Source organism: Bombina bombina, chromosome 3 (assembly GCF_027579735.1).
Source record: "Bombina bombina isolate aBomBom1 chromosome 3, aBomBom1.pri, whole genome shotgun sequence".
Taxonomy (NCBI): Eukaryota; Metazoa; Chordata; class Amphibia; order Anura; family Bombinatoridae; genus Bombina; species Bombina bombina.
Genome location: NC_069501.1, coordinates 212498498 through 212522201, shown reverse-complemented (window position 1 = coordinate 212522201; position 23704 = coordinate 212498498). Strand labels below are relative to the sequence as shown.

Here is a 23704-nt window from a genome sequence, read left to right as displayed (position 1 = left end):
GTATTAACCCCTAATCTGCCGCCGACAACATCGCAGCCACTATAATAAAGTTATTAACCCCTAAACCTAAGTCTAACCCTAACACCCCCCCAACTTAAATATTATTTAAATAAATCTAAATAAATTTACTATTATTAACTAAATGCCAGATTTCGAGTTTTGTCGGTAAAGACTTGCGGGGCTAACAAGGCTTTTTTTTCCAGCGCTCACTTAAGCCAATGCTGGTATTACAAGTTTTCTGAATGGCTGCGTTAGCCTCAGAAAAGTGAGCGTTGAACAAATTTAGCTCCACTTCTCACTGTAATGCCAGCGTTGCTTACGGTAGCGGTAAGCTGGCTAAAACGTGCTCGTGCACGATTTCCCCATAGGAAACAATGGGGCTGAGCTGGCTGAAAAAAAAACTTAACACCTGCAAAAAAGCAGCGTCCAGCTTTTAACGCAGCCCCATTGATTCCTATGGGGAAATTAATTTTATGTCTGCACCTAACACCCTAACATGAACCCCGAGTCTAAACACCCCTAATCTTACACTTATTAACCCCTAATCCGTCGCCCCCCGACATCGTCGCCACCTGCATTATACTATTAACCCCTAATCTGCCACTCCGGACACCGCCGCCACCTACATTATACTTATGAACCCCTAATAAATGTATTAACCCCTAAACCGCCGCACTCCCGCCTCGCAAACACTAGTTAATTTTTAATAACCCATAATCTGCCTGCCCTAACATCGCCGACACCTACTTACGTTTATTAACCCCTAATCTGCCACCACCAACGTCGCCGCTACTATAATAAAGTTATTAACCCCTAAACCTAAGCCTAACCCTAACACCCCCCTAATTTAAATATAATTTAAATACATCTAAATAAAATAACTATAATTAAATAAATTATTCCTATTTAAAACTAAATACTTATCTGTAAAATAAACCATAAGATAGCGACAATATAAGTATTAGTTATATTGTAGCTATCTTATGATTTATATTTAATTTACAGGCAACTTTGTATTTATTTTAACTAGGTAGAATAGTTAGTAAATAGTTATTAACTATTTAATAACTACCTAGTTAAAATAAGTACAAAATGACCTGTAAAATAAATCCTAACCTAAGTTACAATTACACCTAACACTACACTATCATTAAATAAATTACCTAAACTACCTACAATTAATTACAATTAAATACAATAAAGTAAATTACGGGGGGGGGGGAAACCACTAAATTACAAAAAAATTTTTTTTACAGAAAATAAAAAAAATTACAAGAAGTTTAAACTAATTACACCTAATCTAAGCCCCCTAATAAAATAACCCCCCCCAAATAATAAAAAGCCCTACCCTATACTAAATTACAAATAGCCCTTAAAAGGGCCCTTTGCGGGGCATTTCCCCAAAGTAATCAGCTCTTTTACCTGTAAAAAAAAAGAATACAATACACCCCCCCCCAACATTACAACACACCACCCACACACCCCTACTCTAAAACCCACCCAATACCCCCTTAAAAAAATAACACTACCCCATTGAAGATCACCCTACCTTGAGCCGTCTTCACCCAGCCGGGCACCATTGGCCATCCGATCCGTCCAGTAGTCTTCATCCGATGGGCTAGAAGAGGACATCCAGACCGTCAGTTTTCATCCTATCCGGGCAGAAGAAGACATCCGGACCGGGAGAAGGCTTCATCCAAGCGGCATCTTCTATCTTCATCCATCCGACGAGGAACGACTCCCCCCGGAGATGAACATCCTTCTAGTCCGACGAGTCCGACGAATGACGGTTCTTTTAAATGACGTCATCCAAGATGGCGTCCCTCGAATTCCGATTGGCTGATAGGATTCTATCAGCCAATCGGAATTAGGGTAAGAAAAATCCAATTGGTTGATTTAATCAGCCAATCGAATTGAAGTTCAATCCGATTGACTGATTGGATCAGCCAATAGAATGCAAGGTCAATTCTATTGGCTGATCCAATCAGGATCAGCCAATCGGATTGAACTTTAATCCGATTGGCTGATAGCATCAAACAATTGGATTTTTCCTACCTTAATTCCGATTGGCTGATAGAATTCTATCAGCCAATCGGAATTTGAGGGATGCCATCTTGGATAACATCATTTAAAGGAACCGTCATTCATCGTTAGTTCGTCGTGCTGGAAGGATGCTCCGCGCCGGATGTCTTCAAGATGGAGTCGCTCCTCGTCGGATGGATGAAGATAGAAGATGCCGCTTGGATGAAGCCTTCTCCCGATCCGGATGTCCTCTTCTGCCTGGATAGGATGAAGACTTCTGCCGGTCTGAATGTCCTCTTCTAGCCCATCGGATGAAGACTTCTGGACGGATCGGATGACCAATGGTGCCCGGCTGGGTGAAGACGGCTCAAGGTAGAGTGATCTTCAATGGGGTAGTGTTAGGTTTTTTTAAGGGGGTATTGGGTGGGTTTTAGAGTAGGGGTGTGTGGGTGGTGGGTTGTAATGTTGGGGGGGTGTATTGTATTCTTTTTTTTACAGGTAAAAGAGCTGATTACTTTGGGGCAATGCCCCGCAAAAGGCCCTTTTAAGGGCTATTTGTAATTTAGTATAGGGTAGGGCTTTTTATTATTTTGGGGGGGGGGTTATTTTATTAGGGGGCTTAGATTAGGTGTAATTAGTTTAAACTTCTTGTAATTTTTTTTATTCTGTAATTTTTATTTTTTTTGTAATTTACTTTATTGTATTTAATTGTAATTAATTGTAGTTAGTTTATGTAATTTATTTAATGATAGTGTAGTGTTAGGTGTAATTGTAACTTAGGTTAGGATTTATTTTACAGGTAATTTTGTATTTATTTGAGCTAGGTAGTTATTAAATAGTTAATAACTATTTAATAACTATTGTACCTAGTTAAAATAAATACAAAGTTGCCAGTAAAATAAATATAAATCATAAGATAGCTACAATGTAATTTATTAATTATATTGTAGCTATCTTATGGTTTATTTTACAGGTAAGTATTTAGTTTTAAATAGGAATAATTTATTTAATTGTAGTTATTTTATTTAGATGTATTTAAATTATATTTAAATTAGGGGAGGGGTTAGGGTTAGACTTAGGTTTAGGGATTAATAACTTTATCATAGTAGCTGCAACGTTGGGGGTGGCAGATTAGGGGTTAATAAATGTAAGTAGGTGTCGGCGATGTTAGGGCAGGCAGATTAGGGGTTAATAAAAATTAACTAGTGTTTGCGAAGCGGGAGTGTGGCGGTTTATGGGTTAATACATTTATTAAAGTAGCAGCGATGTCCGGTCGGCAGATTAGGGGTTAATAAGTGTAGTTAGGTTACGACGACGTTGGGGGCGGCAGATTAGGGGTTAATAACTATAATGTAGTTTGCGGCGATGTTAGGGGCAGCAGATTAGGGGTTCATAAGTGTAATGTATGTGGCGGCAATGTCCGGTCGGCAGATTAGGGGTTAAAAATATTTATTATAGTGTTTGCGATGTGGGGGGGCCTCGGTTTAGGGGTTAATAGGTAGTTTATGGGTGTTAGTGTACTTTTTAGCACTTAAGTTAAGAGTTTTATGTTCCGGCGGTAGCCCATAAAACTCTTAACTACTGACTTTTAAATGCGGTAGAAGTCTTGCCAGGAGAGGGTCTACCGCTCACTTCTTCCAAGACTTGTAATATCGGCGTTCGGCAAATCCCATAGAAAAGATAGGATACGCAATTGATGTAAGGGGATTTGCGGTAGCCTCGAGTCGCGGAAGAAAAGTGAGCGGTAGACCTGTACCTGCCAAACTTGTAATACCAGCGTTAGATAAAAAGCAGCATTAGGACCCCTTAACGCTGCTTTTTAAGGCTAACGCAAAACTTGTAATCTCGCCGTAAATTATTCCTATTTAAAACTAAATACTTACCTATAAAATAAACCCTAAGATAGCTACAATATAATTAATAATATACATTATATTACATTTTACAGGCAACTTTGTACTTATTTTAACTAGGTACAATAGTTATTAAATAGTTATTAACTATTTAATCGCTACCTAGTTAAAATAAATACAGATTTACCTCTAAAATAAATCCTAACCTAAGTTACACTAACACTACACTATCATTAAATAAATTAAATTAATTAACTACAATTACCTAAAATTAAATACAATTAAATAAAATAAAATAAAGTACAAAAAAAACACACTAAATTACAGAAAATAAAAAAAATTACAAGAAGTTTAAACTAATTACACCTAATCTAAGCCCCCTAATAAAATAAAAAAGCCCCCCAAAATAATAAAATTCCCTACCCTATACTAAATTACAAATAGCCCTTAAAAGGGCTTTTTGCGGGGCATTGCCCCAAAGTAATCAGCTCTTTTACCTGTAAAAAAAGATATACAACCCCCCAGCATTAAAACCCACCACCCACACACCCAACCCTACTCTAAAACCCACCCAATCCCCCCTTAAAAAAACCTAACACTTCCCCTCTTGAATATCTCCCTACCTTGAGCCGTCTTCACCCAGCCGGGCACAAGTGGACCTCCAGAGGGGCAGAAGTCTTCATCCGATCTGGCCAGAAGAGGACATCCAGACCGGCAGAAGTCTTCATCCAGGCGGCATCTTCTATCTTCTTCCATCTGGAGCGGAGCGGGTCCATCTTGAAGACATCCGACGCGGAGCATCCTCTTCCATCCGACGGCGATTGAAGAATGAAGGTTCCTTTAAATGACGTCATCCAAGATGGCGTCCCTTCAATTCCGATTGGCTGATAGAATTCTATCAGCCAATCGGAATTAAGGTAGGAAAAATCCTATTGGCTGATGCAATCAGCCAATAGGATTGAAGTTCAATCCGATTGGCTGATCCAATCAGCCAATAGGATTGAGCTTGCATTCTATTGGCTGTTCCAATCAGCCAATAGAATGCAAGCTCAATCCTATTGGCTGATTGCATCAGCCAATAGGATTTTTCCTACCTTAATTCCGATTGGCTGATAGAATTCTATCAGCCAATCGGAATTGAAGGGACGCCATCTTGGATGACGTCATTTAAAGGAACCTTCATTCTTCAGTCGCCGTCGGATGGAAGAGGATGCTCCGCGTCGGATGTCTTCAAGATGGACCCGCTCCGCTCCGGATGGAAGAAGATAGAAGATGCCGCCTGGATGAAGACTTCTGCCTGTCTGGATGTCCTCTTCTGGACGGATTGGATGAAGACTTCTGCCCCTCTGGAGGTCCACTTGTGCCCGGCTGGGTGAAGACGGCTCAAGGTAGGGAGATTGTCAAGGGGGTAGTGTTAGGTTTTTATATAGGGGGATTGGGTGGGTTTTAGAGTAGGGTTGGGTGTGTGGGTGGTGGGTTTTAATGTTGGGGGGGTTGTATATCTTTTTTTACAGGTAAAAGAGCCGATTAGTTTGGGGCAATGCCCCGCAAAAAGCCCTTTTAAGGGCTATTTGTAATTTAGTATAGGGTAGGGAATTTTATTATTTTGGGGGGCTTTTTATTTTATTAGGGGGCTTAGATTAGGTGTAATTAGTTTAAACTTCTTGTAATTTTTTTATTTTCTGTAATTTAGTGGGGGGGTTTTGTACTTTAGTTTATTTTATTTAATTGTATTTAATTTTAGGTAATTGTAGTTAGTTAATTTAATTTATTTAATGATAGTGTAGTGTTAGGTGTTAGTGTAACTTAGGTTAGGATTTATTTTCGAGGTAAATTTGTATTTATTTTAACTAGGCAGCTATTAAATAGTTAATAACTATTTAATAACTATTGTACCTAGTTAAAATAAATACAAAGTTGTCTGTAAAATAAAAATAAATCCTAAAATAGCTATAATGTAATTATTAATTATATTGTAGCTATCTTAGGGTTTATTTTACAGGTAAGTATTTAGTTTTAAATAGGAATAATTTAGTTAATAATAGTAAATGTATTTAGATTTATTTAAATCATATTTAAGTTAGGGGGGTGTTAGGGTTAGGGTTAGACTTAGGTTTAGGGGTTAATAACTTTATTATAGTGGCGGCGACGTTGGCGGCGGCAGATTAGGGGTTAATACATTTAATAGGCTATGTTGGCTATGGTGGTTTAGGGGTTAATACTTGAATAGGTTTATTGCATTGTGGGCTATGGCGGTTTAGGGGTTAATACTTGAATAGGTTTATTGTGTTGTGGGCTTTTGCGGTTTAGGGGTTAATAATTTAGTTATTACTTGCGGTGTGGATTTGATGGCGGTTTAGGGGTTAACAGACTTTACTAGTTATTGCGGTGGGGGATTGCGGTTGACAGGTAGATAGACATTGCGCATGCGTTAGGTGTAGTTTATTGTGTAGTTTATTTTTGCAGACATTTTCGGGAGTTACGGTGCTCCCATACTCAGCACAAGGCCTGCTACGGCTGCCTTTTATGGCGAGGTAAAAATGGAGAGAATTTCTCAAATGGAAAGATTTCTCAATTTTCGCCACTTAAGGCCTTGCGCTGGATATTGGATACCGATTTACGACGCGTCCCATGTTAGCTTATGGGAGTAAAAATTGTGAGCGACGGGTGAAATATACGCGCGTAACTTGTATGCTACACCGTTTCTAATCATGGTTTTCTACATAAAGGCTCATTCTTGCTGGTTGTTATAATTGTAATATTTACAACCAGATGTAGGTTTCATTTTTTGAATAACTTTTCAGATTAGTTTTAAAGATATATCAGAAAATGACTAACTTGGTTATATACCATTAGAAAAACATAAATAAAGATTAAATGATTACAAGGTGAACCATATCCAGTTTAACCATTACAGAGGAACAATTGGATTTAGGTTTTTCTCTCAACTCTGTATGGTAATGTTATAACATTTTTGCTGTGAAGAAGAGGCATGTTATTTCTGTAGACACAAATTCACAGTTTGGAGTACTGCAAAACCAAGAATGTGTGATAATATCTTGCAGAAAGAACAAAATGCCCAGAAACCCCTGGGAGAGCAGGAGATTGTGAATGGATTAATGTAATTATACCGCCTCATAATTAAAAATGAATCCTTATTTTTGGGTGCATAGGTTATTGGCTATAATGTATCTTAAATAGACTATATTTAGAAAGATTTTTCCTCAGAAAGCATGTTGTTTAAAAAAAACAACGATATAAATTTAAAAAATCTGATATAAATTAAAAAAAACTGTTTTTAAAAAAATAAAAAAAAATTAAAATAATTGTTTTACCCTGATATTTTTGCTTATCCCCCACAAAACTACAGAATGCAGCCAGATTATTTTTCTGTTTGTTCATGACTCAGGAAGATCACATTATATTTGGTACAGATTCAGAAATGATTGGCAAGTTCTTTCCTATTGGGATTTTGTTATGTTTGCTTTTTTGGCTGCAGTTCCTAGTATAAAAAGACTGCTCTTAACAATTAGTCCGCATACAGGAAACAATTATAGACTTGGCTCAAATGACTTTAATAATTAATTGATTTATGAGACTCTCATTTTGATATTATAATAGACTCTTAGTTTGAAGCTATAACAAAACAATCATCAGTGATTTTGTCCTGTGAGAAATGTTTTATAATGTTTTTGGCTGCTGAGATGTTGTGTTGATAGCCTTGTGGTTTTTCTTTTTGCAGAATATTGATATCACTAACTTCAGTAGCAGCTGGAGCGATGGTTTGGCATTCTGCGCGCTCCTGCATACATACTTACCAGCCCATATTCCATACCAGGAGCTCAACAGCCAAGATAAGGTATCGTACAACATTCGCTCTGTTCACCATTGGGCACATTCACTAAATACTGCAGTACTCCCCAGAAAAGGTTATACAACCCCTTACCATGTGTATACATTTATTCGCTAGCAAATGCTCATGTTCCAGATGTTGTTATAAAACTTGTTCCTAGGGTTGCAATTAGATTAAAATAATTTATTTTCTCTGTTGATTTCAGATGGTGACATTAGAAATTATATGGAGTATTTTCTTAGGGGATATTCCTGTGCTGGAAAAAAAATCATTTTTTTTTAGCTTGTGGGGCGTTTTACTGTGCAATAAAATTCAGCAACAATCTGCTTTAGGGATGAATTGTGCACATACCTTCACTTCCTGATAATGTAACCTTCTTTCATTCCAAAATACATATTTAACTTATTTAAAGGGACAGCAAACACCTTGTAATTACAAGACCTTTCTGTTGTGTTGCTATAGAATAACATATCGGCCAAGCTTTAACATTTTTAAAACAAATTAACATCCTTTTTACTCCACCCACCATTGGAGTATCCAATCTGAGCTTTAGCCCACAGACAACAAGGCTAGTCATGGTCATAAAGTTAGTATACAATGCATTGTTTTGTAGGTGTTATCTGATAAAGCTAATTAGGGACATGGATGTAGCAGGGTTAACCTTGAGAAGTCAGCAGGTGCATTTCAAGTTCTGAGAGGAAGGAATCGTCTATTCAAAATTAAACTTTCTTGATTCAGATAGAGCAGGCAATTTTAAGCAACTTTCTAATTTACTCCTATTATCAATTTTTTTTTCATTCTCTTGCTATCTGTATTTGAATGTAAGCTTAGAAGCCGGACCATTTTTGATTCAGCACCTGGTTGGTGGCTACATTTAGACACCAATCAGAAAGTGCTACCCAGGTGCTGAACCAAAAATGGGCTGGCTCCTATGCTTACATTCTTCCTTTTTCAAATAGCAAGAGAACGAATAAAAAATTATAATAGGAGTAAATTAGAACATTGCTTAAAATGTCATGCTCTATCTGAATCATGAAAGTTTAAAGTCAGCTTTCCCCCCTTCCCAGATAATTTAATTTAGTTGCTTCAAGGATTTGCAAGATTAGATTTCTAGGAACAGAAAAAAAAAACCTTGTTGGACATTATATATGTATGATGTCTTGCTTGTTTTAAAAGATTTTATTTTGTAATGGAGCATGCACATGTGCTTCACGTTAGAATATGGGGAACTAAAAAAAAGACTGCCAAGCTTTATTAGCATTGTTAAGATCACAATAAAATATCAGATGAATTCCGTCTTGTACATGAAATAAATATTGAATAGGAAATCTTATCTAAAATAAAAGTATCTTATTAAATTATTGTTTCTCAAAAAATAAAAGTACTTAGAAGCAAATAGATTGTTAGCTGTCTTGGCGTAGGGCCCTGTTATGCTTATGCCCCAGTCTGCCTTCCCTGGCTTATTATTTATTTATTGTACCACCCGTAAAGCTCTTTTTTGTTGTAAGCGTTTTCAGAACGTGCAAGAATATTGTACAAACAAGCTATTACAACTGGTAGAGTGGCATAGGTACAGCCAGAGTCGGTGCTAAAATAGAGGCAGACTAGGTGACTGCCTTAGGGCGCCCCTGCAGATGGGGAACAAATTTGGTGCATGACATTTTTTTATTCTAACATACATATTTATTTATTAGTTTAGCTGCCTAGTATTCATAGTTGGTCACAAGTTAATCCCACTCGTGATAGACTGTACCAAGCACAGGGGGTGTTCGGGAGGGCCGGTATGTTGACTAGAGTAAATGTATTCTGCTAGAGGTGACTTTAACGTGTCCTTGCAATGTTTTTGTCTCACAAACCTCTTATTACAGTATCTTACTTTTAAGCATCTGAGCCCCTTGTCACTCAGCCCCTCTACACTCCCCTGCCTAGAACCGTTTTCCCACACGTGCAGCTCGCTGCTTCTTCGGGGCCCTGACCCCCACAGAGTGTTAAGCATGGAGGAGGACTGGGAAGCTCTGAGCTTCCTGGGGAGTCTTCTGCAGGATTTGCTACACAAAGCTGCTTGCTTAGTTGTGGGGAGGTCGGAGGGAGAGCTGACTGAAGCGGTACTTATGCTCCTGGGAAGTATATGGGTCAGGCTCAGAGGATCTGTGAGGGGCACTCTTAGGGTGGGAGAGATTGAAGGTGAGACTATATGACACTATTATAATGAGAAGGCACTCGTTATCCATTGCACTGTGTACATGTTAATCCCAAAGTTGGTGTAATGCAGTCTTATTATACTGGTACCTAATACAGGTGATTGACTTTTATTTGATAATACTGGTACCCAGTGAGGGATGGAAGACCCGAGTCTAACCAGTAAATGATGGACGACTTGTAAAGCTTAATATTGATAACCAGTGGGGAAGAGGGCATGATTCTCTTTACATTGATACTTAATGATGGAGAAGAAACTTTATCTGAATGCACTGGTACCTAGTCCTGGAGGAACTTGTGTCTGATTATTTTGGTATTCAGTATGGGAGGAATAACACTGACATGTTTAAGAATTATAAAGCAAAAATTAAATTCTTTAATTTTTTTTCAGACTCCAAATTTATTTTTTGCTCCTTCCATTGCCCCTGTTTTTCTAATAATGAACCTATAAGACATGTTACCCTATAAGGGTAAAAAAGATGTCTGGTCTGTTAGGAAATACATTTCTAGTCAACTCAATATTATATAAAACATTTTAGAGTAATGGAAATCCTTGTTTGTATGTGTCTATACATATATATATATATATATACAGTATATATATATATATATTTATATATCCATCTTAATATGAGGAGAGTCCACTGCTTCATTCCTTACTTGTGGGAAATACAGAACCTGGCCACCAGGAGGAGGCAAAGACACCCGAGCCAAAGGCGTAAAATACCTCCCCCACTTCCCTCATCCCCCTGTCATTCTTTGTCTTTTGTCAGAGGGGGTTGGCAGAGAAGTGTCAGAAGATTTCCGAGCAGTGATGTGCAGTCACTAGAGGCAGGTGAGGCAGTGCTTCACCTCTCATATGGGCAAAAATATATTTTTTTTATGGGCTTTAAAAAAATAAAATAAAAAAATTGCAATTTTTTTCCCCAGCATTTTTTTTCTTCACAGATACATGTTGTGCAATGGAGAGGCACAAGCAGGTCTGCCCACCATTACACAACATGCTGCACCATCTACTGGATGACAGTGGTTAAGATCATTGGATGGCCCATTAACTGCTTATTTGAGGCAGTCCTATTTGGGCTGAACCAATCCAGTGAGAGGCATTAGTAAGTGGAACTTAGGGTTGGGGCTGGATGTTAAATCATATCAAACAAAACAAAAACGGAAAAAAACTACTTTCATTTATTTTGTTGCTGTGCTGTGACGCTGCCAGCTTTTGCTAAAGTGAAAAAAAGAGAGTTCTGTACTTCCCCTCTAAGTGCAGTGGAATGTTCCACTGTCACTTCCTTAATACAGACAGAGTCAGAGAGCAGGAAGAGATTCAGTCAATAAGCAGTGTTTTAGCCACATCTTAGTAAGTTCTACAGCCTTAGATTTCACTGAAAGGGATTCTGTTAGTGAAAATTATAATTTAATGAATGTGGTTTAGTGTTTTTTTACTATTTTACAGCAGGGTCGTTTTTGTATTTTGTTTCCTCAACCTTTACACCCACTAACTTAACAGCTTGCCTTCACTTTCTGAACTCTCTGTAGCTCTGCTGTTTTATTACTTAAAAATGCAGTGGTCTCTCTCCCTCCCCCCTTGTGTGTGTGTCTTTCTCTCTATCTATCTATCTATCTATATCTATCTATCCATCCCTCTCCTTATGTGTTGTTCTCCCCATGGTCTCTCTGTCTCTCTTCCTCCCCCTCTGACTCTCTCATCCCTTATGTCTCTATAACCCTCTGTGTTTGATTGTGTCTCTCTCTCTTTCTCTAACCCTCTGTGTGTGATTGTGTGTCTCTCTCTTTCTCTCTCTCTCTAACCCTCTGTGTCTCTCTCTCTCTCTTTCTCTCTCTCTCTAACCCTCTGTGTGTGTCTCTCTCTCTCTCTTTTTCTCTCTCTCTCTCTCTAACCCTCTGTGTGTGTCTTTCTCTCTCTCTCTTTCTCTCTCTCTAACCCTCTGTGTGTGTCTCTCTCTCTCTTTTTCTCTCTCTCTCTCTAACCCTCTGTGTGTCTCTCTCTCTCTCTCTCTCTCTCTCTCTTTCTCTCTAACCCTCTGCGTGTGTGTCTCTCTCTCTCTCTAACCCTCTGTGTGTGTCTTTCTCTTTCTCTCTCTAACCCTCTGTGTATGTGTTTCTGTCTACCTTTTATTTATTTAATTAATGTCTACATTAAGGGATGCTATGCAAAATAGAAACAAGCTTAACAGTAATCTTTTTACAGAGGATGAGGTTTTGTTAGCATTATCAAAAATAAATGTTACAAAGGCAGTGGGTCCTGATAATATTCATCCAAGGGTTTTAAAAGAACTTCGTTCAGTGCTAACTGTCCCATTAACTGATCTGTTTAATCAGTCACTATTAACAGGAGCTGTCCCAGATGATTGGAGAATAGCAAATGTAATACCTCTTCATAAAAAGGGCAGTAGAGAAGAATCTGGCAACTACAGGCCAGTTAGTTTAACTTCAGTAGTAGGGAAATTAATGGAAAGCCTCTTAAAGGAAAGAATTATGACTTACATAAAGACAAACAATTTAGAGGACCAAAATCAGCATGGTTTTACTTCAGGGAGATCATGTCAGACTAATCTAATTGACTTCTTTGATTATGTAACAAAAGTATTAGACAAGGGAGGAGCAGTTGATGTAGCATATCTAGATTTCAGCAAAGCATTTGACACCGTCCCACACAATAAACTTATTCACAAACTATATCTCCTTGGTCTAGATTCAAAAATTGTGAACTGGGTGGAATGCTGGCTTAAGGACAGAAAACAAAGTGTCTTAGTAAATGGAGTTCATTCAGCAGAGGGGGCTGTTACTAGTGGTGTTCCTCAGGGGTCAGTTCTGGGGCCTGTTTTGTTTAACATATTTATCTGCGATATCAGCAAAGGGCTACAGGGGAAAGTATGTCTCTTTGCAGATGATACAAAAATTTGCAACAGAGTGGATGTTCCAGGGGGGGTAGACAAAATGAGAAGTGATATACAACAATTGGAGGATTGGACAAACGACTGGGATCTAAAGTTTAACACAGCAAAGTGTAAAATAATGCATTTAGGGAAGAAAAATCCAAATGTTAATTACAGACTCAATGACACTTTACTGACTGTTACAGACGAGGAACAGGACTTGGGAATTATTATTTCAGATGATTTAAAACTTAGTAAACAATGTAGTAAGGCAGCGAGTAAGGCTAGCAGAATGCTTGGATGTATTGGTAGAGGTATTTGCAGCAGAAATAGTAAGGTTCTTATGCCACTTTATAGATCATTAGTTAGGCCTCATCTTGAGTATTGTGTGCAGTTCTGGAGGCCATATCTTCAGAAGGATATTAACAAACTTGAATCTGTGCAAAGGAGGGCTACCAAAATGGTACATGGTCTAAAAAATAAAACTTACCAGGATAGGCTCAATGACCTAAATATGTATAGCTTAGAGGAGAGAAGGGAAAGAGGTGATATGATAGCAACTTTCAAGTACATTAAAGGGTTTAGTAAAACTGAGGCTGTGGGTATTTTACATAAAATGGAAAATTCAAGAACAAGGGGTCATGAGCTCAAGCTAAAGGGTAGTAGATTCAGGAGTAATTTGAGGAAGCACTTCTTTACAGAAAGAGTGATTGATTTATGGAATAAACTTCCTCAAGAGGTAGTAGCAACAAACACTGTGGGGGACTTTAAAAATGCATGGGACAAGCATAGGGCTATCCTACGAACTAGATAAGTTTATACTGTTAGGTAAGGTGGGGCAGACTTGCTGGGCCTATGGCTTTTATCTGCCATCAATATCTATGTATCTATGTATCTATAATTGGTAGTGCCATCTGATGGTGTGGCTTTATTTAAAGGGGTGGGGTCAAGCGTCTTTAAATTTCACCAGCCGCCACTGGATCAAGACATTTTTATATTTACTGAATAATGAAAGAATCTATAAGCATAATTTGCAGCATTAAAGTAAAAAGTATGTTTTAAACATATTTTAATGGGCATGGATTTCTAGATCTCATAATCAGAGCAAGCATTTTGTTATCTGGCAAGTGTTTCTGTTACAATCCTTTAGACTAAAATCAGATGTTTACTAAGTTGACCAGTTTTCCAAGACACCATTTAAAGGGACATGAAACCCATATGTTTTCTTTCATGATTTAGAAAGAACATGCAATTTAAATAACTTTCCAATTGACATCTAATATCTAATTGTCTTCATTCTTTTGATATCCTTTGTTGAAAATCATATCTAAATATGCTCAGTAGCTGCTGATTGGTGGCTGCACATAGATACCTCATGTGATTGGCTCACCCATGTGCATTGCTATTTCTTCAACAAAGGATATCTAAAGAATGAAGGCGTATCCAAGCCACTGCCTCACCAGCTTCTGACGTCACTGCACGTCACTGTTTCCGAGTAGTCTCTTATGGAGGGTAGTACTCTTCGAAATGGGACTGGAGTTTTAAGTAGTCTCGTCAGCCTCTCAGTGGGAGCATTGAGGAAACTTAGAGTCTGGAGATGCAGAGAGAGTCTTTCTGCGAACCTATCCAGACTCATATTAACAACTCCTTAAGCAATCAGCATTGACAAGTTTCACTGCCTGCTTTCTTCACTCAAGTCCATGTCAGAAGCGCTGCTACAATCTGGCAAACTTGAAGGACCGTGTCACTGTTCCACGGCATAGATTCCAGTAAGATCATTTCATTACTTTACACACATGTTAACGATAGAAGACAGGGTCACAGTGGGACTCCTTTATCTTTATGAAATCAATGGTTAATATCTCCTGAGGGGGATTGTTGAACAGTGGGTATTTTTTTTTTGTTATGTGATTTCAACTGCTTATGTGTAAGAATGTTTGGGCTCTAGGTTGATACGGAACGAACAGGTTATTTTCAGTTTTGAGAGTTGCGCAGTTTCTTTATATTAAGATGGCACACTTTTTCCTTAAGCAAAGCCAAGCCCTGCATGTGACCAGGGGTGGTCATGTTTTTTCCCCTGCTTCAGATTCTTGACCGGGTGTCTGCGGAGAGGAGCATCTTCTCTATCTGTCTGGGTCATAAGAGGTGGTGGTAAGTGCCCCAGCCATAGGGGGTGTAAGGTGTCAGTTGTTTTTCCTTTTTCTATAATTTGACATAGATGAGTTATTGAGGATTCTGATATTTTAGAGGGGGATCCCTCCGATACAGAATTTGATACCTCTGTATATTGTGAGGAGGCCCAAGTAATCCAGCCCTCTCAATTATGTTCCGCATGCCGCAATAGGATGTTCTCTTCAGCCAATGTTGAGATATTAGAGACCACTGAGCCATCCGCCTCTGAGGATTCTTCGTCCAGTGAGGTGTGTTCCCTAGATTCTGTTCCTACATATGCAGTTTTCCCGAGTTCCAATCCTCCTTCGCCTGTAAGAGGTTTGTTTCCACCAGAGGTTACTATGCAGTTCTGCATGGCCATCTCTGCGGCCTTAGCGATGTTACTTATTCCTTCTACGTGTAAGCGAAGGAGTAATTTGGGCTCTCATTCCCCTGGACATTCTTGTAAAATAATGATTATGTCCGATCAGTCCTCTGGGGATGCAGTTCCCTCTGAGGCCTCAGAGAGAGAACCTTCAGGGTTGGAGTCTGCTAACAGGTCCTCAGACAGCGGAGGGCTTAGCATTTAGATTTAGATTGGCACGCCTGTGTTTACTCCTGAGAGAGGTTTTGGTTTTGGTTGAATCTCTGTCCTCTAAATCTGATAGCGATCTTAACTAGACGAGGGGACGATGGAATCCTAATCCTTGTTGTCTTGTTTTACTTTTTGTTTTATTGTTTATTTAGAATCCCAGTTCCGAGCTCTATGGGGGATTGTGTCGTATGACAGACAGGACATGTTTTTTGTTTGCACACTCCTTTCTCAGGGCGTTTGCCAATTTTTCTTTTACTTTGCTATTTCGTTCCGGATAGTTTGTTGTTTTTCAGAGCTCTGGGTTGTTATAGAAACTCTTCTTAAAGACGTTTCGTCTTTGGGATTTTTGGTACTATTGACTTTGATGGTCGAGATTGTTGGAAACTTCCGGTGGAAGCTTACAGATTTCTGTTCGGGGTGATAGTTCCCCCGATGATTTTGAGTAAAAAATGTTAAGCTTCGGAGCTTAATTTCTTTAATTTGTTTATTCAGTTGTTCTAGCTTTGATGGAACTTAAGAGTTTTGTTTTTGCCTTGGATTGTTCCGGCAGATATGTTGTATCCTAGATAACAGGCAGGACCTTTTACAAAAAAAGGGGCGTTATCAATGACACTACCACATACCGTTGTTTAATATGACTACACCCTCACATTATTAAACAGCTTGTGTGCTGAAAAACCGGATTGGGGTAGGTGGTGCTGTGTATTGGATAAATTTCAAAGGCAAAATGGAATGGGTTAAGTACCCATTCTAGAATACACTTATAGCACTCATTGTAGGCATAAATTGCAAATAATACTTGAAAATTGGAATGATCACCAAATGGATTCGAAAGATCTCAGGAGTAAATAAAACGTAACTTTTATTATATACACATAAAAAATGGAGTTAAAATTGAGGGATGTGCAAATTAAAAACAGATGCTCTAAATAGGATAATATAATACAAATATTATATCTCAAACTATGGTTCAAAGAGTTCAGATATGTTACATGTGAGGATCTTGGATATATTTAGATAATAAATCCAATTCACACAATAAGCCTCACTTCTATTTGAGAATAATACCTTTGAACTTTCTGGATTCTAAGAATGTGGTAAATATTTGTAAGAATATCTGAAATCAGTAAGTTTCGTGCATACTAGGGTATTACAGATCAGTATATATACTGCATACTTGGATATCCAGGAGTTAGCTGTGGTCAGTGTGTTTAGTGCATACTTGAGTATCACATATCAGTGCGTTTAGTGCATACTTGGGTATTCAGACGTTTCCTGAAAATATGGTCACTTGTAAAGCTAGCAGCTGAGTTAATGGGTTAAATACAATACAACATTCAAGTTGCAACAACAAGATTATGCTTGGATATCACATATCAGTGTGTTTAGTGCATACTTGAGTATTCAGAAGTTTCCTGAAAATATAGTCACTTGTAAGGCTGGCAGCTGAATTAATGGGTTAAATGCAATACAACATTCAAGTTGCAACAACAAGATTATAGTTATGGTAATACTTGCCCTAGAATACCCAAGGGTTAATGAATAGATTAGCAGCTGATTGTGTCCGGAGGCAACATTAGTCTGTCTATATATAAAGTATGGTGTTTACTAGGATATTGAGGCAAGCTAATTTTGCAGTTTCTACAATCGGTAGAGGTATGTTTTGATGCCCAAATTGGCTAGTATTACCATACAATTCCACCAACAATGGTTTGCCCATACTTATATTTGCCCATTATTTCCAGCTTAATTGCAGATAGCTTTGACACGCACTCCTAAATACTGGGTATGGTTAACACTTCACTTATGTATTGGGTGAACTGGTCAGTTATAAATAACTAGATCCTGCATAGATGTAACCAATAAGGATATGACATAAGTGCGCAAAACAGATTATAAAGCCCTTACACACTTGCACATTAATGTACAGTTCAGCTTCAATAAAATGTGAGAAGGTAGAGATCTCAACAGAACTATCGTTATGTTTGGGCCTGGCCGATTTGTTCGGCTTGATATATCTCAGATAGCAACAGCTAAGTCCTGTATTTGACACCACAACAGTGTGCGGTTTAAAATTCACTTGTGTACTTAAATCAACTGCAAGGTTTAAGCAGCTGTACCTAGAATTGATGTAAGCTGCAAGCGTACAAGGTTATTTAGCACTTTGCACATTTGTATAGTTAATTTGTCGTATGCCTTGAGTTTGGTATAAGCCAATGTAAACCCTGACCATTACATTCACCCATAAAGTATATTACTGGTATGTAGGTGTACTTAAGCCTGTTGATTGTAATATAATAACACGTATGACTTAAGAAATGGTAATTAACCCTTGGCTGGAGAACCGAAGTATATCGTTTGCTAGTGTAGCTGCAAGTGGTGATACTAGGTTATTGTTACCAAGTAATATTACATACTGACCACCAATACTACATATTGGTATAGAGTTTAAATTAAACTAGATCTGAATTATCCTAACAAGAGCAAGCCCTAACAAACACAGGAGCTCCCTGACTCCTCACCAGTGCCCTAACATGTTTTGCCTTTCTCACGGCTTTTTCACTGTACTAAACGCACTGATATGTGATACCCAAGTATGCACTAAACACACTGACCACAGCTAACTCCTGGATATCCAAGTATGCACTATATATACTGATTTGTAATACCCTAGTATGCACGAAACTTACTGATTTCAGATATTCTTACAAATATTTACCACATTCTTAGAATCCAGAAAGTTCAAAGGTATTATTATTCTCAAATAGAAGTGAGGCTTATTGTGTGAATTGGATTTATTATCTAAATATATCCAAGATCCTCACATGTATAACGAGTATTGCATACATATCTGAACTCTTTGAACCATAGTTTGAGATATAATATTTGTATTACATTATCCTATTTAGAGCATCTGTTTTTAATTTGCACATCCCTCAATTTTAACTCCATTTTTTATGTGTATATAATAAAAGTTACGTTTTATTTACTCCTGAGATCTTTCAAACCCATTTGGTGATCATTCCAATTTTCAAGTATTATTTGCAATTTATGCCTACAATGAGTGCTATAAGTGTATTCTAGAATGGGTACTTAACCCATTCCATTTTGCCTTTGAAACAGACAGGACCTGTTGTGGATACTAGTTGGATTTGCTCCTTCTTTCTATACAAGAGAAGGAGTTTTTTTTTTCTAGATTTCCGGTCCAGGTACAGCAGGCCCATCTATCCTAATTAACAGGCTGGTCCTATTTAGGTATTATCTGGGGTGGGTGCTTGATACTAGATCATATGGATCTAGGGGTCCTAGAGGTCGGAACTAGGCTTCTTTCTGGGCAGTTGTCTTCTCAGAGAAAGGGAAGTTTTTCAAGTGACCTTTGGAGTCATTGTCCTGGTATCTATTGCACTGTGGGAACATTTTCCTCCTCTGTTGGTGCATGCCCTAATAAAGGGATGGTCTTCCCGTCCAAATTGGGTTCTATAATTTTTAAGCAGAGCTTATTAGCTCTTCTTTTCTTTGGAAAATCCTGTGGTTAGGAAGAAGGATGTCTTTCCTGGTTCATCCTGTTGGAGCAAATCCGTTTCTTAGGAACCCGTATATTACAGTAAACCTTGTTCTGATCCTTAGTGTCCTTCTTGGGATCTAGGGGTTAAGGTGGCAGTATCCTGCTGACAGATTTTATAGTAGTCCCGGGTCTCGGCTTTTATGGGTTTCTTACCTTCGCCTTCTAATAGATCTTTTGGGTTTTTCTTGTGTCTTTTCAATCCTCAGAGTTAGATCTAGATGGAGTTGCTGGTGTAGACACCAGGGTGAATCTTGGATGCTGTTTTTGTCTTATGGACAGCAATTTTTCCTGAGATCTTGCGAAATTTACCCTTCGGGTTATGCCCTCCTGTTCCCCTTCTGGTCTTCTTTGACGCAGGGTGGAGAATGATATACACAGCCGAGATAGAGATTTTGGCATGGAGTTGGTGTATCTGTCTTAACAGACTTACATGGTATACCGGTTGGGGAAATCAATCCCAGTGTTCCGTTCAGATCTCCTTGTTCTGAGAATTTTTTTCTCTAAAGCTCTTCCGGGGCGGTTTTGACTTTGTCACTTCCTTGACCGGAGAGAGTATCCTAGGGAGGTCCGTGGGTTGGGCGTTTTCTTCCAATTATTCATTTGGTTCCTTAGCGAGCTTTCTGCTTGGAGGATTTGATCTTCTGGATTCATACCAGATAGGACCTCTCAGTGGGGAGATCTTCTTTTGGAGAGGAGAGTTCCTCCTTCTAGACAGGGAGGTCTTGTGTTTGATGGGGGGCAGAGGCCCACTTCGGCTCATCGCCAGAAACCCTCTCTATGAACGTACTTCTCAGGATCGGATGTCCCCTACCATTATTTCCTGCTCGAACGTTTGTATCTGATGGGACAATCAAGATTTCAAGGCTCCGGCCTTTTTCATCCAGAGTATGCTAGACATCTAGCATCCCTTAGAGGTTTCTTTTTAACCTTCTTCTCTTTCGGCCATGTCACGCTTTGTTGTGGATGGTTCAATCCCAGCAGGAGCAGGTATCTGTGAGATAGTTTGCTCCATTTATATCTACGAGTTATATTGCAGCTTAGGGGCTTTGCCTCCATGGACCTTGTTACAGGGATTTGCTGAAGCAGGATGCTTGTGTTCATAACAATCTGGATTCTCTGAGGCTGACTGCGTGGAATTGAACGCTTAGTCTTAGCCCGAGAGGTTTTTCTGAAAATTGTTGATACTCTCGTTTTAGTTTATAAGCCGGTGTAGTGTTGCATCTATCAAAAAGGGGCGCAGGACCTATTTTTTCTGGTAATGGTGTCCTACGATGGCTTATTGGTGAACTTTTCTGCTTTGGAAGCTGAAAGTCAAGAGTTCAAACCTAGCTGTGGCTATGATCTCTTCATAATGTATGACCTACTTTTTCTTGTATGAAGAGCGGGGATTCCCCTGGCATAAGGCCAGGTTTTCCAGGATCCTTCCTTTCTCTAGGATGCCCTGGAGAAGGTTTTTTTTGTGGCTCCCTTAGGGGACAGATTTTGGCTCTAGCGGTTTTACTGCTCGAGAGGCTCACAGAGCTTCTAGATGTCCAGTCTTTGGTTCAGGCTTTGACTAGATCAGGCCTTTGTTTAGATCTAGTGCTCCTCTTGGGAGTTTACATCTTGTTCTAAGTTTTGCAGAAGGCTCAGCTTGGGCTTATGCATCGTGTTGACATTAGGATTTTCTGTCTTGGAAGGTTCTTTTTCTACTGACTATTGCTTCGGCGCACAGAATTCTGAGATGGCTGCCTTGCATTGTGAGTTCCCTTACCTAGTTTTCATGTGGCTAAGGCTGTTCTTCGTACTGGGTTTGTTTTTCTTCCTATGGTTGTTTCAGGTTGCAACATCAATCAGGAGATTGTGGTTCCTTCATTGTGTTCTAATCCTTCACCACTTCGAAGGAGCAGTTATTTCATAACTGGGGCCTTAAAGTTTTATCTTCAGGCTACAAGGGTGTTTCATCAGATTTTTCCCTTGTTTGTGTCTATTCTGGGAAGCGTAAGGGGCAGGTTGCCTTGTCTGCTTCTTTGTTTTTATGGTTGAGGAGCATTATTCGCTTAGCTTATGAGTCGGCAGGACACAAGCCTCCTCAGAGGCTGAAGGCTCATTCAACTAGAGCTGTGGTTTCCTCGTGGGTCTTTTGAGAATGATGCCTCTATGGATTAGATTGTAGGGCGGCTACCTTGTCCTCCTTACATACTTTATGCTACTTCAAAGTTTTACAAAATTGACGTTTTTGCTTCAGTTGAAGCAACTTTTGGGGGAAAGGTTTTGCAGGTTGTGGTGCCCTCAGAATAGGGTCCGCCTCTCTTTTACCCTCCCGTTTTCATTCAGTGTCCTCTAGAGCTTGGGTATATGTTTCCCACAATTAAGGAATGAAGCCATGGACTTTCCTCAAGTCATCATTAAGAAGGAAAACATTAATTATGCTTACCTAATCCCTCGGCAGAATGACTGGGGCATGAGGGGAGTGGGGTATTTATTATATATTTATATATATATATATATATATATATATATATATATATATATATATATATATATATATATATATATATATATAATAAATACCTACCCCAATCCCCTCATGCCCCATATATACACACACACATACATAATGAAGGATTGATATCCAAAAAAAGCTTTTATGAAGATTTTTTTTTTTTTTAAACAAATTTTATTGAGGTTTTCAAAACACAAGTCATACATTGAAAATTCAATTTGCAGTATTCTCAGGAAACATGTTACAATAAAATATAGGACCATACGGAGCAAAAACAAAATAATATTAAAACAGTAGTCATATAGACTGTGAAATTAGTTAGCCCAAAAACAAATATCGTTAATGCTCATAATTAGCATATCTCTAGCTATTGGGACGATCATAGCAGAGATTCTTAAAAAAATAAACTTATATCAGTAACATGACTTGCACTACCAGTCTGCCTCGTAAACTGAATTATAAAAATGAGACCTCATCTTTATTTATATTATCTGCTACCCAATCCCCGTAGACCAAATATGGACCACTATGGGCCTAGTCACTCAAATGTATCATAATAGAGGGAGTAGCAGACAAAATAGGGAAGGGGTTATTAATGGCCACTATATTGACATAAATATAGAAGGGTACGGTGGAATATACAACATATAGGGCCCTTTTCGGGTCCTCCAGGCTATAAACATATAGGCATATGATAAAAAAAGTTTATCAAGCATAACTATAATGAAGTACTCTTATATAATTTTTAGGGGGTCATCGATGGGATCTGTGTCCCTTAGCTTAATAAATAAGCTCCAAACGGGGGGGGGGGGGGGGGGGGGCGGAGCCTAGTATTATAGAAACATACTAAAAAAGAGAATATTAACAACTAACCTAATGAACTAAGTTGATGGGAGCCCAGGCATGGGCAATTATGGGCTATCAGTTTTACTCTTGGGAAAATATATATATACATAGTAGGCTTAATTTATAAATGTGTAGATAAATTTGCAAATATACACTGAGCAAGAAACATCGGGTCAATAATGCTATTAAAACTATGATATGTGGTAACATGCATGCACACAGCTATAACATATGACATAGCAAGCGTTGGAATACCTATCAGGGCAGGTAGAGGAATGCTAGGGCATTCCAAGGCTATAAACTGACACTAAAAGTACATTCACATATGTCAAGTAAGTCTCTGTGTATTATAGCTAAAATGAGAAAGCTGAACACGCATGCACATATATATATAAATAAACAAAAATACTAATACTAGAGTAGACATTAATAGTGTAGCAATAGTAAAGATAATACATAAATGGGGTAGAATTTTCCAATGCTTAACCTGCGTCATTTAGGTTAATGTAGGACTACCTACCTGTCAATAGACAGAGTAAAATGCACAAATCTTAATCTGCATCAACCCATATTCTATAAGTAACATTGAGGAAAACTGTAAAACCTATATATACCCTACAGGATTATTATAAGGCGGCAGTTGGAATCTGCTCAGGGACCGCCATCTGTATATCTACAATCGTTACCATGTGACATATTATATAGCATGCAATCGCTGGGTTACAAAACCTGTAATAGTAAATATGTTAGGCATGACCTTGCACACTTCATACACTTAGATTACATTAAGCCCTTCATAGCAAAATACTAAAAAACCGTAATGCAGGTAAACAGTGACTTCAGAAACTAGCTCATGTAAAACAATTGCAAACATACAATAATAACCGGACCAGAAAAACATTGCACAGCCTTAGCAACAAATATCTTTTTTTAACTACAACATTGATCCAGATAGCATTGTGAATGAACATCTCAGAGTCATCCTTATCCTACTCCATGCCGCCAGGCTGAGTAGTGCTCCATGGGCTCGCAAACAGTCTTAGTCCCCATAGTCGCAAGCCACACATACCAGTCAGTGAGAGAGCCATGTAGCAACCCTAAATCGGCTTCGGTCGCAAATGAATCCATATTGCCAGCTCGAATCAACCAGCTAGCCTCCAGACACTGCTTGCCAGTACCCTGAGGGCGCCTTCTCAGGGCCCGACCCACAGCATCTGTCAGATTGTTGTCTCCTGGCT

The 23704-nt window shown here is 38.6% G+C and overlaps 1 protein-coding gene across 2 annotated transcripts in view; it reads left to right on the top strand.

Annotated features, from left to right (window-relative positions):
* Positions 1-23704, top strand: part of SPECC1 (sperm antigen with calponin homology and coiled-coil domains 1) — a 962422-nt gene that overhangs the window by 814217 nt on the left and 124501 nt on the right. For both annotated transcript variants that reach the window (XM_053706122.1, XM_053706123.1), the window contains one exon: positions 7618-7734. In XM_053706122.1, the coding sequence (XP_053562097.1) occupies positions 7618-7734 (117 nt within the window). The remainder of the gene's footprint in view (positions 1-7617; positions 7735-23704) is intronic.